A 13710-nucleotide genomic window follows, 5' to 3' on the forward strand; every position below is an offset into this window, starting at 1 on the left:
CCAATTTTCAGCTTTGCCCAACACCTGGTCATCTAATGGTTAGACGGAGACCTGGAGAGGCGTACAAGCCACAGTGTCTTGCACCCACTGTGAAATTTGGTGAAGGATCGGTGATGATCTGGGGATGCTCCAGCAAGGCTGGAATTGGGCAGGTTAATCTTTGCGAAGGATGTATGAATCAAGCCGCGTACAAGGTTATCCTGGAAAACCAGTTGATTCCTTCTGCTCAGGTAATGTTCCCCAACTCTGAGGACTGGTTTTTCCAGCAGGACAATGCGCCATGTCACACAGCTAGGTAAATCAAGGTGTGGATGAAGGACCACCACATCAAAACCCTGTCATGGCCAGCCCAATCTCCAGACCTGAACCCCAATGAACACCTCTGGAATGTAATCAAGAGGATGATGGATAGTCACAAGTCATCAAACAAAGAAGAACTGCTTACATTTTTGCCCCAGAAGCAGTGTGAAAGACTGGTGGAAAGCATGCCAAGACGCATGAAAGCTGTAATTACAAATCATGGTTATTCCACAAAATATTGATTCCTGAACGCTTCCTGATTTAAAACATTAGTATTGTTGTTTCTAAATGATTATGAACTTGTTTTTTTTTTTTGCATTATTTGAGGTCTGCAAGCAATGCATTTGTTTTTGTTATTCTGACCATTTCTCATTTTCAGAAAATAAATACAAAATTTATTGGTTGGAACTTCGGAGACATGTTGTCAGTAGTTTATAGAATAAAAGAACAATTTACATTTTACTCAAAAATATACCTATAAAGAGAAAAATCAGACAAACTGAACATTTTGCAGTGGTCTCTTATTTTTGCCAGAACTGTAGTATTTCCCTTAGTATCACTGGAATAAGGAGAGATCCATGGCACTGCCTGCAGGTATATTGTGTACAGTCGACCATGAGGCCTGCCTGCATACTACTGGACTATTGAGAACCGTCGTCTTAGGAATATTGGCTACACTAATGTGATTACTAGATAAACCGAGTGAGTCCACAACTCAGACAACTCCTGCTTAATTGCTGAACTGCACCATATAAAATGAGAATAACCTTTCCTCCCCTCCGGTGCCGACACGGTTCCTGTGAAGTTGGTGCGTGCTCTACTGGCGCACGCGTGATGTTGTTACGCCACGTGATCCCTGCAGGCAATCAGCGGCTGCTTCACTTTCACCTCCTACAGACAAAACTGGAAGACCATGGAAGAAGTAAGATCTGCCACTGACTCTCCGACATCCTAAAAAACGTCAGTTACATCTGAAGGTGGTGAGAGTGAAGCAGCGCTGATTGGCTGCAGTGATCACGTGGTACATCATCACGCGAGGTACCGACATCACTGGAACAGCTCCGGAGGTTAGTGTAGGCTTTTCTCATTTTATAAGAAGGAATATATAAATACAGAAGAGGTTGTCTAAGTAGTGGACATCCCCTTTAAATACTGGATTTTGCAGTGTGAAATAAAACAAATACTCACCTCCCAAAACACAGGCGTCCAAAGGATGTGTGAGACCTGCAGGCCATTAGCGGACGCTGATCAGCTGCAGCGCTCATGTGGCATAACAATATCACAAGAGTGTCAGTAGACCCGGTTGTGACACCATCGGAATGGCGCCGGTGCCAAAGAAGAGTATCTGTTTTTTAATTTTACACATGTATTTAAGAACGGGTTCTCCGTGTAGTGGAAACATCTATGAACTCAAACAAAATAACTGAAATTAAATATTATTTTGCTAAGGACTAATATGAAATTGCATGGCGTGAGCTGAGGGCTAACTATTGGCTAAGTAAGCGGCGGTCCATACCATGTGTCCCTCCGCACGCGCCTTGTTTTGCATGGCTTCTTGCTTCCGCTGCCAGAATTCCTCAACTTGTCTTGCTCGTTCAGCAGCTACATGGCCTCGATGTCTGAAAAAATAAGACAAATTGTATACTGATTTACCGAAATGTTGTAACTCCTCGCTGGCTTTTTGTTTTGTTTTTTACCTAAATAGGTCCAAATGTCGACCCCAAACTACATGTCCGGGCGTATGGTATTGATTCCTGCCCCTAGAATAGGAAAGGGCTAAGACACTTGGCACCCCTACGGCTCCAGCAGTAGCAGCGTGTGGTCACAGGATGGCGCTGAACAGCACAGCTCTGGTCAGTGTGTAGCATCCGCTGCCGGGGACTCAGGAGCCGATCTGCAGCCCTCAGCAGACACTGCACGTTGCTTTATTGCAGGATAATTGCACTTTCTGTACATACCATTTTGGGGAACACATACACTAGTGTTTAGTCACCGACTTTAGCGGTAACAACATCCTAAGGACAGAGCAATTCTTTTATTTTTGGACTTTCGTTTTGTCCTTCACTTCTTTCTAAAGTCATAACTGTTTGTGTGGTAAAATGCAGGCGGCGTTGATGTTTTTATAGAAACCATTTTAGGGTTGCTATGACATTTCAATTGCTTTTCATTGTATTTTCTTTATTAGGGGAGAAATTGCGTTGACCAAAAACGCCAATTCACGCGTTTTCATCTTGTTCCCCATTTCGTCCATGTGGGATAAATATTTTTACATTTTATTATTTGAGATAAATCTGCACAAACACCAAATATGCTAAACTTTTTTTGCTCACATCTTGGTATTTACATTTATGAAAAAAGGGAGTGATGTGAGCTTTTACATGTTTTTGTAATTTGTAAATAGGCTTAAACCTGTGATCAATAATATATTTGCAGCGTATCATGAACTTGTAATGCCAGAGGCTTGACTTTAAGAAATCACACATGGTGGACATGAGGGTCCTCGGACGATCCTTGGCTGCCATGGTAACCAATCTGCACCCTAAGATCGCTTTGCACGTTTTGGGAGAAGGAACGACCGTTATGATGAAGCCTGTTAGAAGCCACTGTAACATAGTGCAATGGCATAAAGGTGGTTAAATTGAAGCAATCGGCACTAGCTTGGCTGGCATCAGTTACTGTTGTGTGATAGCTACGAAACACAGCCGGCACCCACGATGCATGAAGTAGGCCCGACTGCTACACATACCATGGAGTGGCCCCAGTTGCTACACATACCATGGAGTGTCCCCGGTCGCTACACACACCATGGAGTGGCCCCGGTCGCTACACATACCATGGAGTGGCCCCGGTCCCTACACACACCATGGAGTGGCCCCGGCTGCTACACATACCATGGAGTGGCCCCGGCCCCGGCTGCTACACATACCATGGAGTGTCCCCGGTCGCTACACACACCATGGAGTGGCCCCGACTGCTACACATACCATGGAGTGGCCCCGACTGCTACACACACCATGGAGTGGCCCTGATTGCTACACATACCATGGGAGCGGCCCCGGTCGCTACACATACCATGGAGTGGCCCCGGTCGCTACACATACCATGGAGTTGCCCCATTGCTACACATACCATGGAGTGGCCCCGGCTGCTACACATACCATGGAGTGGCCCCGGTCGCTACACATACCATGGAGTGGCCCCGGCCCCGGTCGCTACACATACCATGGAGTGGCCCCGGTCGCTACACATACCATGGAGTGGCCCCGGTCGCTACACATACCATGGAGTGGCCCCGGTCGCTACACATACCATGGAGTGGCCCCGGTCGCTACACATACCATGGAGTGGCCCCGGTCGCTACACATACCATGGAGTGTCCCCGGTCGCTACACATACCATGGAGTGGCCCCGGCTGCTACACATACCATGGAGTGTCCCCGGCTGCTACACATACCATGGAGTGGCCCCGGTCGCTACACATACCATGGAGTGGCCCCGGTCCCTACACACACCATGGAGTGGCCCCGGCTGCTACACATACCATGGAGTGGCCCCGGCCCCGGCTGCTACACATACCATGGAGTGTCCCCGGTCGCTACACATACCATGGAGTGTCCCCGGTCGCTACACATACCATGGAGTGGCCCCGGCTGCTACACATACCATGGAGTGTCCCCGGCTGCTACACATACCATGGAGTGGCCCCGGTCGCTACACATACCATGGAGTGGCCCCAGTTGCTACACATACCATGGAGTGGCCCCAGTTGCTACACATACCATGGAGTGGCCCCGGTCCCTACACATACCATGGAGTGTCCCCGGTCGCTACACATACCATGGAGTGTCCCCGGTCCCTACACACACCATGGAGTGTCCCCGGTCGCTACACATACCATGGAGTGGCCCCGGTTGCTACACATACTATGGATTAGCCTACGCTGGATCCAGGTTGGTGCTGGGTACAAAGTAAGTCATACATATCGTATAATCTACTACAGAAAACTGCTCACATATTATATACATGAGCTTATTAGTAATCATACTTGTCATACCCGACCACTTACTATGTACTCTTAATAAATTGGCATATTCTGTCCTGGGGATCTCCCGTGCTGGGACAGGAGCTCTGACAGGGTGCTGCGAGGATCAGGGTATTTTTTGATCTCCCCAATTGTGAGAAACAATACTGTGTATAACAGCCACTCTACCGCTTTGATCTAGGAGGTACAGGGACCTTACCACATGGTGGATGCTGGCTGGGATGCCAGGACCAGAAGTATACAGCCCCAGTGACATTCCCTTGTGGGCAAGATTATTATCATTATTTTTTTCATCGACTTTTGATCCATATGTTACAATTGAAAAGTTTATGCCAAGTTTACGAATTCGGCTTTTGATTTCAATTATCTTTGATTTCTCCAGATCTTTCTGTTGGTAGTAAAGAAGCAGCTTACAGGTTTTGTTGAGTTTTTGCTGTGTTTTTTTTGCTGCGTTTTTGTTGTCTCCTGTGCCTATTGAAAAAGTTTAGTGCCTACTCCTCCCCCCCCCCCCAAAAAAAAAAAAAAGATTTAACTTTTTTAGGTTTTTGCACCAAAAACTAATATCTGCATTTTTGATGTGTTTTTGCACTTACCCATTGTTTTCTATGGGTGCAAAAATGCTGAAAAAAAGACGCTGAAAAAAATGCTGAAAAAAGTGACATGCTGCAGTTTGCAAATCAGTCAGGAGAAAAATCCCAATATGTGTGCATGAGATTTCTGAAATCTCATAGAATTTTCTGGGTCTCTAAAACAGCTTAAAATTTGCATAAAAAAATGCAGCAAAAATGCAACACGTGAACATAGCGTTGGATTAAAGATTTTGGAGGTTGCAAACAGGATCGTATCCTATAGGGGCAGATGCTGTGTTTTACAGAAGTGGGTCTAGAGGGAGAGAGTAATGCATCATTTAGACGAGTGAGTCATTCGTAATTAAACGTTTAACGAGTCGCTGTCAATGATAACTAACGTAAACTAGTTTAAACGAGTTTAGACTAAATGATATGTTCAAGGAACAATCATTTGTTTTGGGGACATGAAATCATTATATGAGTGTAAAACTGATCACTGCTCGAGAATACTTTGTGCTATGTAAATGAATATCATCTGATCTCACAGACATGTGGATAATGTCAGAGTTGGGGAGAATTGAATTGCAGGACCCGGACCAGTGGCCCTGTCAGCAACCTGAGGCCCGAGAGCTACCTTGTGTCACCGGCAAAAGCTTCTGATTAGCAAATGCTACAAGTGCGTCAAATCGCTATATGTCATATCAGGCTGGCTAATCAAAAACAGCCGTGGATGAGAGTGAGCGAAAAAGAGAGTGAGCGAAAAAGAGAGAGTGAGCGGAAAATAGGGATTTTTGTGTACTCACCGTAAAATACTTTTCTACGAGCCATTCATTGGGGGACACAGACCGTGGGTGTATGCTACTGCCACTAGGAGTTTGACACTAAGTGATACAAAGAAAGTTAGCTCCTCCCCTGCAGTATACACCCTCCTGCTGGCTCTCAGCTAACCAGTTTGGTGCAAAAGCAGTAGGAGATCAATAACAATATATGAGCGTATAGCATGTCAAATTATAAAACAAGCACAAGCTAATAATAGGATGGGAGCTGTGTCCCCCAATGAATGGCTCGGAGAAAATGATTTTACTGTGAGTACACAAAAATCCCTATTTCTCCTTCGCTTCATTGGGGGACACCGTGGGACGTCCCAAAGCAGTCCCTGGGTGGGGACAACATCAGATCAGGCCCTGTGTAACCGCTACTTACAAGTGCGCCACCGCAGCCTGCAGAGTCCGCCTGCCCAGACTCACATCTGTGGAAGTGTGGGAATTATCGTGCTTCAAGAATGCATGCGAACTGGACGAATCTGCAAGCTTGCAGGCGTGCTTTGCTGATGCCTTGTGCCTAGAACCCTCGATAGACAGGGAGATAGGCTGACATCTACCACGGAAGGACTCCTGGATGGTGAAAAGAATCCACCAGGCTAACATAGACGATGAAACGGCTAAACCCTTCCTGTAAACGTCAGGAAGCCTTCCTCTTACCGTCAGGAAGCCCAAATAAAGCGTTCAACCTTCGGAAGGACGCCGTCCCCAAGACGTACCTACTCCGAGCACTCACTTCGTCCAGAATATGGGGAACTCATTTCATTCTGTGGACTGGTGCCGAAAGAGATGAGGGAAGAATGATACCCTCATAACAGTGTGGTAACAAGGGACAGGGATGGCCTGAGGACAACCTTGCCTTGAAGGTAATAAGGGAAAAAAGTCTGAAAGAACAGAGCAGCTAGCTCCGAAGACTCGTCAGGAGGAGGATATCGCAGAGAAAAAAGGGCGACCTTCCCTGACAGTAAAGTCTGTCTGGATCAAAAGGAGTCTACTGTAAGACTCCCAGGACCATTAAGGTCCCAATGATCCAATGGTATGCGATAGGGAAGAACTACGTGTGAAAACTCCCTGCGAGAAAGATCCTACTCGCAGTTTTGTTGCAATGAGGCGGAAAGATACTAGCTCCGCAAACAAAAAACTGACGTGGTCAGGGCGGATCCCCGAGGATCACTGGGGCCCTTCGGAAGTAGTGGAAAGGGAGTTATGGAAACTGGTACCACGGAAGAACCAGAGCATGAAGTGCGATGGCTCTTGGATCTAGAGGCCGAACCACATACTCGAGTAATTTGGCGTGCAGTCTGGACGCCATCAGATCAACAACTGGAGAGCTCCAGTGAAGGCAGATCTGATGGAAGACTTCCGGGTGAAGTTCCCACTCACTTGAGGCGGAACCCTGACGGCTGAATATGTTAGCCGCCCAGAGTTCTACTCCTGGGATATGTACTGCCGAGATCAGCGAATGATAGATCTCGGCCCATCAGAGAATGTGAGATACCTCGGCCATAGCGCCTGACCGTGGGTACCTGCTAGATGATTGACGTATGGCACAACCGTGGCATTATCCAATTGAATTCGGATGGGGTGACCCGCCAGAAGGCAGTGGACCAGCTGTAGGACTACCGTTCGGATCTCCAGAGCAATGATCAGGAGAAGACGACTGGCTTTGGTAGTTACTAATAACCATTGAACCGGGAGAAAGGCCCTGGATGAAGAAGGAGCTCAGAGACTACCGTCTGAAACTCTGTTTGACTTGCTGAAAATGAGCGAAGCGAAGAAAACTGCTTCCATTGTCGTCACCATTTTTCCTCAGAACCCTCCTAGCAAATCGAATGAAATGAGGGGATGAGTGATCAAGTGCGCGAGCTCCCTGTTGAAGGGCCATGACCTTGTCTCGAGGGTGAATTACCATCCTTCTGGAAGTGTGCAGGATCATCTTCAAAAAGGATATCTGCTGGGCTGGAAATGAGAACTTGTTCAAGTTTATCTGCCAGCCCAGGTGAGAGGGTATCGCAAGTGATATAGACGACTTAGCGTAGTCCTGGAAGAGCGGCTAGAAAGTCGACCAAACAGGGCAGGACAACCACGCCTCTAGGTGCAAGAGGAACATGACAGCCGCCATGACCCTTGCGAACACTCTGGGTGCGGTAGCAAGGCCGAAGGAGAAGGTCGTGACTTGAAAATGCTGTTCATGGATGGAAAAGCGAAGGAATTTTTGAAGAGGGGAAAAATAGGAATGTGAGGGTAAGCATCCCGAATGTCGATGGACGCCAGAAACTCCACCTTTTTCTGTTGAAGTAATGGCTGAGCGGAGGAACTCCATCCGAAGAAGGAGGACCTTGTCAAAGGTTGTTAGAAGTTTGAGGTCCAGGATCGGTCTTACTTTTCGTTCCCCTTTTTGGAACCAAGATCCCTTAGATCTAGACTGTCCTGGACAAGCATCCCACAGCTGGTTGGGTCTGCAGGAAACATACGATCCTTTGTTAGTCTCCCGCTCAAAAGATTTGATTGGCCAGTTGTACTGCCTTCAGGAAAAGGTTACTGGTGTGAATCAAAGTAGTTAAGGTCTCCAGCCAGGAGACCATTGCTCTAGCAATCCATGCGGCGGCTAGGGACGGTAGAGCGCTGAACCCAAAGCCGCAAGACGGAACGAACCAGATTTGCTATCTGACAGTCCGTGGTATTTTTAATTGATGATACATCGGGCAGGAATACTGGTAGGTATGCCACAGGAGAACCTACCCGGTTAATCTGCCAAGTGGCAGAATGCGGGGCTGCATCCAGCAGGTCATTGTCTCTTGCCATGGCCGCTCTCTTTTGACGGTGCAGAATTAAAAATGATGAACCCTCGATCCACCATCCTCTTAACAGGGAAGTGGAGAGGGATCGACCGTCTTCTTGCATCATCTGCTAAATAGTGGTGATGCAGAGGGGGGTGCTCGGACGCCAAAAAAGGGTGCCTCTGTACATCCAAAGACTTCAGGTCTCTGGGTGGACAGGACAGGTTGTCTGACGTTAGGCCTGGATGCAGAAGAGGATACATGGAGGAGACACTCCTTGTGCTCGTCTGTTGATGGTGTGGGGAGATTGGTGCCCTTTAAAGGACCCATCGCCCTTACAAATCAGACCAGGCATGGCATCCCACGTAGAGGCTCCTGACCAGTGATTCGCTTATCCGGACTAAATGGAGTTTAGTCTCCTTATGAGGGACACTGCGTACTCTAGAGCAGAACCAGAGTCCTCGTCAATGTACAGAGATGATAAAGTTCATCCTTTCCTGAAGCTCTGGCAAGTCCAGATCCAAGGCCATATCCGATCCATATTCAGAGTCTTGGTCTCAGCAAATCATTGGGGAGAGAGTTCAGGAAATGAAAACTTCCGTTTTCTAGATGCTTGTACGTTTCTAGACGCCTGTAAGTTTCTAGAATACTTGCGGCCCCTGCTAGCCAACGGCTCCCATGTAGGAGAGGGACCATGTATATCGGTCCTGCGAGCACTCCGAGCCACAGAGGGATCACTGAGGGATTCAATCTCTTGGTCAGAGAAACCATTGATTGCGGTCAGTGACGAAGTCCACTGAGGGAACTAGGTACTCTGGTATAAACTGGGATCAGCGGCGGAGGGCTCCTGAGCTCATCTAGGGTGACCGGCTTCGGATTGGTCATGTGTCTTTAAGACCAGGGAATACTGGTCATGAGCCTTTTAGACCAGGGAATTCTGGTCATGTGCCTTTAAGACCAGGGAATACTGGTCATGTGCCTTTAAGACCAGGGAATACTGGTCATGTGCCTCTTAGACCAGGGAATACTAGTCATGTGCCTTTAAGACCAGGGAATACTGGTCATGTGCCTTTTAGACCAGGGAATACTGGTCATGTGCCTTTAAGACCAGGGAATACTGGTCATGTGCCTTTAAGACCAGGAAAGGGAATTGTTGCAAAGTCGTTGTGCCCCTTTAATGTAAAGTCGTCGTCCTGGTGTGAGCCGGCCGGGTGGACCAAGATGGCCACAGGGAGTTGCAGAGGTGATAAAATCTTGCAGAGAGCGAGAGACGCCAATTCGGGGGGGCAGAGTCACAGGCACAATGTGGGCGGAGCCTCGAGACTTCCATGAATAGGCCCAAGCCGGGCCCAAATTTCTGCAGCTGGCGGAAGAGATACCAGCGGTAGAAGTGAGGGGCGTTGTAGTGGCCGAGAAAAAACTGAGCGCTTTCATGCCAGGCGAGAAGCGCCAGAAAGGCGGGCAAAGCCGCTTCAGGGCGCCATAGTGCGGGTGCGGCTTCCGGGGTGCAGCCTACACATCGGCCGAAGCCGGGGGCTAAATTTTTGCAGGCGGCCGGATCGTTACCTCAGGGAGGTGGGCCACAGGGAAGCCTGAGGCTGCCTGTGACCATGTGAATATCCAGTTGAAGAGACCCACCGCTGACTGGATCCACTCACCATCGGTGCGCATCCTGGCATGGAGCCGCCGCGGATGACTGGGTTTCAGCGCCGAGGAAAGCGCGCGCACGCTACTGTTCTGCTGCAGGTCAGGTATTGCATCGTGGACAGTGCAGGGATAGAGGGACAAACCTCAATCCACCATACCTTTGTTAGGGAGGTGGAGAGGAACTGTCCGCCTCCTTGTGCCATCCACTTTAACAGTGGTAGTGCAGTGGGGGCTGCTCGGACGCCATAGAGTGGCCTCTGTACATCCACGAAGTTCAGCCCCCGGGTGGACAGGGCCAGATGTCCGGCAATAGGCCTGGCTGCAGAAGAGGGTATGTGGAGGCGACACTCCATGTGCTCGTCTGTTGATGGTGCGGGGAGATCGGTGCCCTTGAAGGGACCCGTCGCCCCTAAGAATCAGCCCAGGCTTGGCATCCCACGTTGCAGGAGAGGATACTGAGAGGCGACACTCTCCGTGCTCACCTGTTGATGGTTCGGGGAGATCGGAACCTTGAAAGGATCCGTCGCCCCATTCATCCGTGGAAAAAATAAAATCAAAAATGTAAAAGGTAAAAATAAAATAAGAAAGAGTTTTGGGTCTGAATAGCAGACCCGTCCGTGTGCCTCCTACGGACACTAAGCAACAACTGGTTAACTGAGAGCCAGCAGGAGGGTGTATACTGCAGGGGAGGAGCTAACTTTCTTTGTATCACTTAGTGTCAGCCTCCTAGTGGCAGCAGCATACACCCATGGTCCGTGTCCCCCAATGAGGCGAAGGAGAAAGAGAGGGTGAACGAAAAAGAGAGAGTGAGCGAAAAAGGAAGAGTGAGAGTGAGCAAAAAAGAGAGAGTGGTCAAAAAAGAGAGAAAGTGAGCGAAAAAGAGAGCGTGAAAAAGAGAGTGAGTGAAAGAGAGTGCTAAAGAGTGAGTGAAAAAGAGAAAGCAAAAGAAAGCGAGAAAAAAAAGAGCACGAAAAAGAGCGCAAAAAAGAGAGCGAGTGAAAAAGAGAAAAAAAAAAAAAAAAAAAAGAAAAAAAGAGAAAGAAAGGAAACAAAAAAATAAAGAAAGATATAGATTTAAAAAGGTTGAGAAAAACATTGCCCCCTGTTCACATGGGCCAATAAGAGCCTTCACTTTGCCTTTTTGAGATGTATTTTTGAGTGCTGTCCCCTTGTTTGGACGATACATGCACTGGGTGGATGGTGAGGAGCCATCATTACACCTATTGCACATACATGGCAGTGACATGCTTGCATGACGCTGTACATACAAGTGTAGCAGATCGCACCTGTCCACAAATGCTTGCCTGGATACCTCTTCCAGCCTCTTTAATTCCTTCCTTACTGCATCTCCATCAGGGAGCGGGGTCTGAGGAATAGGGCCATTACATGGTTGTGCCTGGACTGTGGCTCTGTAGGGGTCAGTAAGAAAGTACAGTTAGTACCAGACGGTGATTCCTTCTATATACAGTTGAGGGCAACATTATTGACACCCGCCATGGTTTATTATAAGGAGCCAATATCAGATGTACAGTGGCATGTAAATGTGTGTCCACCCTTGTTAAAAATTACCATTATTGTGAACAGTTAAGCAAGTTCAAGATGAACTTATCTCTAAAAGGCCTAAAGTTACAGATTTAGATTTTAGGCAAAAAAAAAAAACATTTTCATCTTTTACATTTTAAAAATGACAAAAAGGAAATGACCCTATGCAAAAGATTGGGCACCCTGAATGGTTAGTACCTAGTACCACAGCTCGTAAACGCTTTTTTGTAGCCAGTCAAAAGTCTTTCAATTCTTGTGTTTGAGGGATTTTCATCCATGCTTCCTTGGAAAATTCTTCCAGTTCTGTGAGATTCCTGGGTCTTCTGACATGCACTGCTATTTGAGGTTTAGCCACAGATTTTCAGTGATGTTCAGATCAGAGGACTGTGAGGGCCATTGCAAAACCTTCAGCAGGCGCTTTTTGAGTTAGTCTATTCTGGATTTTGACATGTATTTACTTTAGAATTAATATCCATTTGTAGAAGCCATCATATTTTTAACTTCAGGTTTTTTTGTTTGTTTGTTTGTTTTTTACACATGATGTTATGTTTGAATCATTTGTTGAAATTTCATTGAACCATTGTTCTCTCTACCCGTGAAATGTTCCCTGTGCCGTTGGCAGCAATACAACCCCACAGCATGATTTATCCACCCCCATGCTTAATGGTTGGCAAGATGTTTTTTTCCTGAAATTCTGTGTCCTTTTTTTATCCACATATACCTTTGAATATTGTGGCCAAAGAGTTCTATTTCAACCTCATCGGTCCACAGGACTTGTTTCAAAATGCATTAGCTTGTTTGGATGTTCTTTTGCATACTTCGGACACTGAATTTTATGGTGAGGACGCAGGGGAGGTTTTCTCCTGAGGACTCTTTCATGAAGGCCATATTTGTACAGGTGTCTCTGAACAGTAGAACAATGTACTACAACTCCAGAGTCTGCTAAATCTTTCTGACGGTCTTTTGCAGTCGAGTAGGGGTTCTATCTTGCTTGTCTAGCCATCCTACAAACATCTCTCCCTGAAATTTGGCTTGTTCTTCCGTATTTTGACCTCCACTGCTCCTGTTAACTGCCATTAAAGGTAACCTGTCACCTCGTTTTGTCACTATAAGATGCAGCCACTGCCTTTCGGAGCTTATCTACAGCATTCTATAATGCTGTAGATAAACCCCGGTCCGACCTGAAAGAGAAGAAAAACAAGATTTATTATACTCACCGGGGGGCGGTTTGAGCCGATGGGTGTCACAGGTCCCGGGTCCGGCGCCTCCCATCTTCATGCGATGTCATCATCCTGCTTGCTTTGTGTCATGGCTCCAGCGCAGGCGTACTGATCTGCCCTGTTGAGGGAAGAGTAAAGTACTGCTGTGCGCAGGTGCTGGGCCTCTCTGACCTTTCCCGGCGCCTGCGCATTGCATACTTTACTCTGCCTTCAACAGGGTATATTAGTACGCCGGCACAAGAGAACGGCACGAAGAAAGCAGGATGACAACATCGCATGAAGATGGGAGGAACCGAACCCGGGACCTCCTACGACACCCATCGGACCGGGCGGCTCCCGGGTAAGTATCATAAAACTTGTTTTTCTTCTCTTTCAGGTCGGACTGCGGTTTATCTACAGCATTATAGAATGCTGCAGATAAGCCCCGAAAGGCAGTGGCCGTATCTTATAGCGGCAAAACAAGGCGACAGGTTCCCTTTAAATGCATTTCAAACTGAGGAAAGGGCATCTGGCTTTGCTATCTCCTTATAGCCTTCTCCTGCATTGTGGGCCTCCACCATTTTCAGAGTACTAGGCAGCTACTTAGAAGAACCCATGGCTACAGCTTTTTGGCACAAGGATAGAAGAGGCTGGTTATTTATAAAGCTGGGAAATTTCCATAACCTGGCCTTTCCTAATGATGATAGTGAACAAGCCATAACCCTAAGGGTATGTGCACACGTCAGGATTTCTTGCAGAAATTTCCTGAAGAAAACCGGAAATTTTCTGCAAAAAATCCGCATTTTTTTT

General features: G+C 47.3%; 1 protein-coding gene across 7 annotated transcripts in view; it reads right to left on the reverse strand.

The window, feature by feature from the left end:
• The window catches only part of NEK1 (NIMA related kinase 1), a 143909-nt gene that overhangs the window by 87924 nt on the left and 42275 nt on the right, over window positions 1-13710 (reverse strand). For all 7 annotated transcript variants that reach the window (XM_077279490.1, XM_077279489.1, XM_077279487.1 and 4 more), the window contains 2 exons: window positions 11446-11568; window positions 1817-1919 (listed from right to left, as the gene is read on the reverse strand). In XM_077279490.1, the coding sequence (XP_077135605.1) occupies window positions 1817-1919; window positions 11446-11568 (226 nt within the window). The remainder of the gene's footprint in view (window positions 1-1816; window positions 1920-11445; window positions 11569-13710) is intronic.

This window comes from Ranitomeya variabilis, chromosome 1 (assembly GCF_051348905.1).
Source record: "Ranitomeya variabilis isolate aRanVar5 chromosome 1, aRanVar5.hap1, whole genome shotgun sequence".
In the NCBI taxonomy this organism is placed as follows: domain Eukaryota; kingdom Metazoa; phylum Chordata; class Amphibia; order Anura; family Dendrobatidae; genus Ranitomeya; species Ranitomeya variabilis.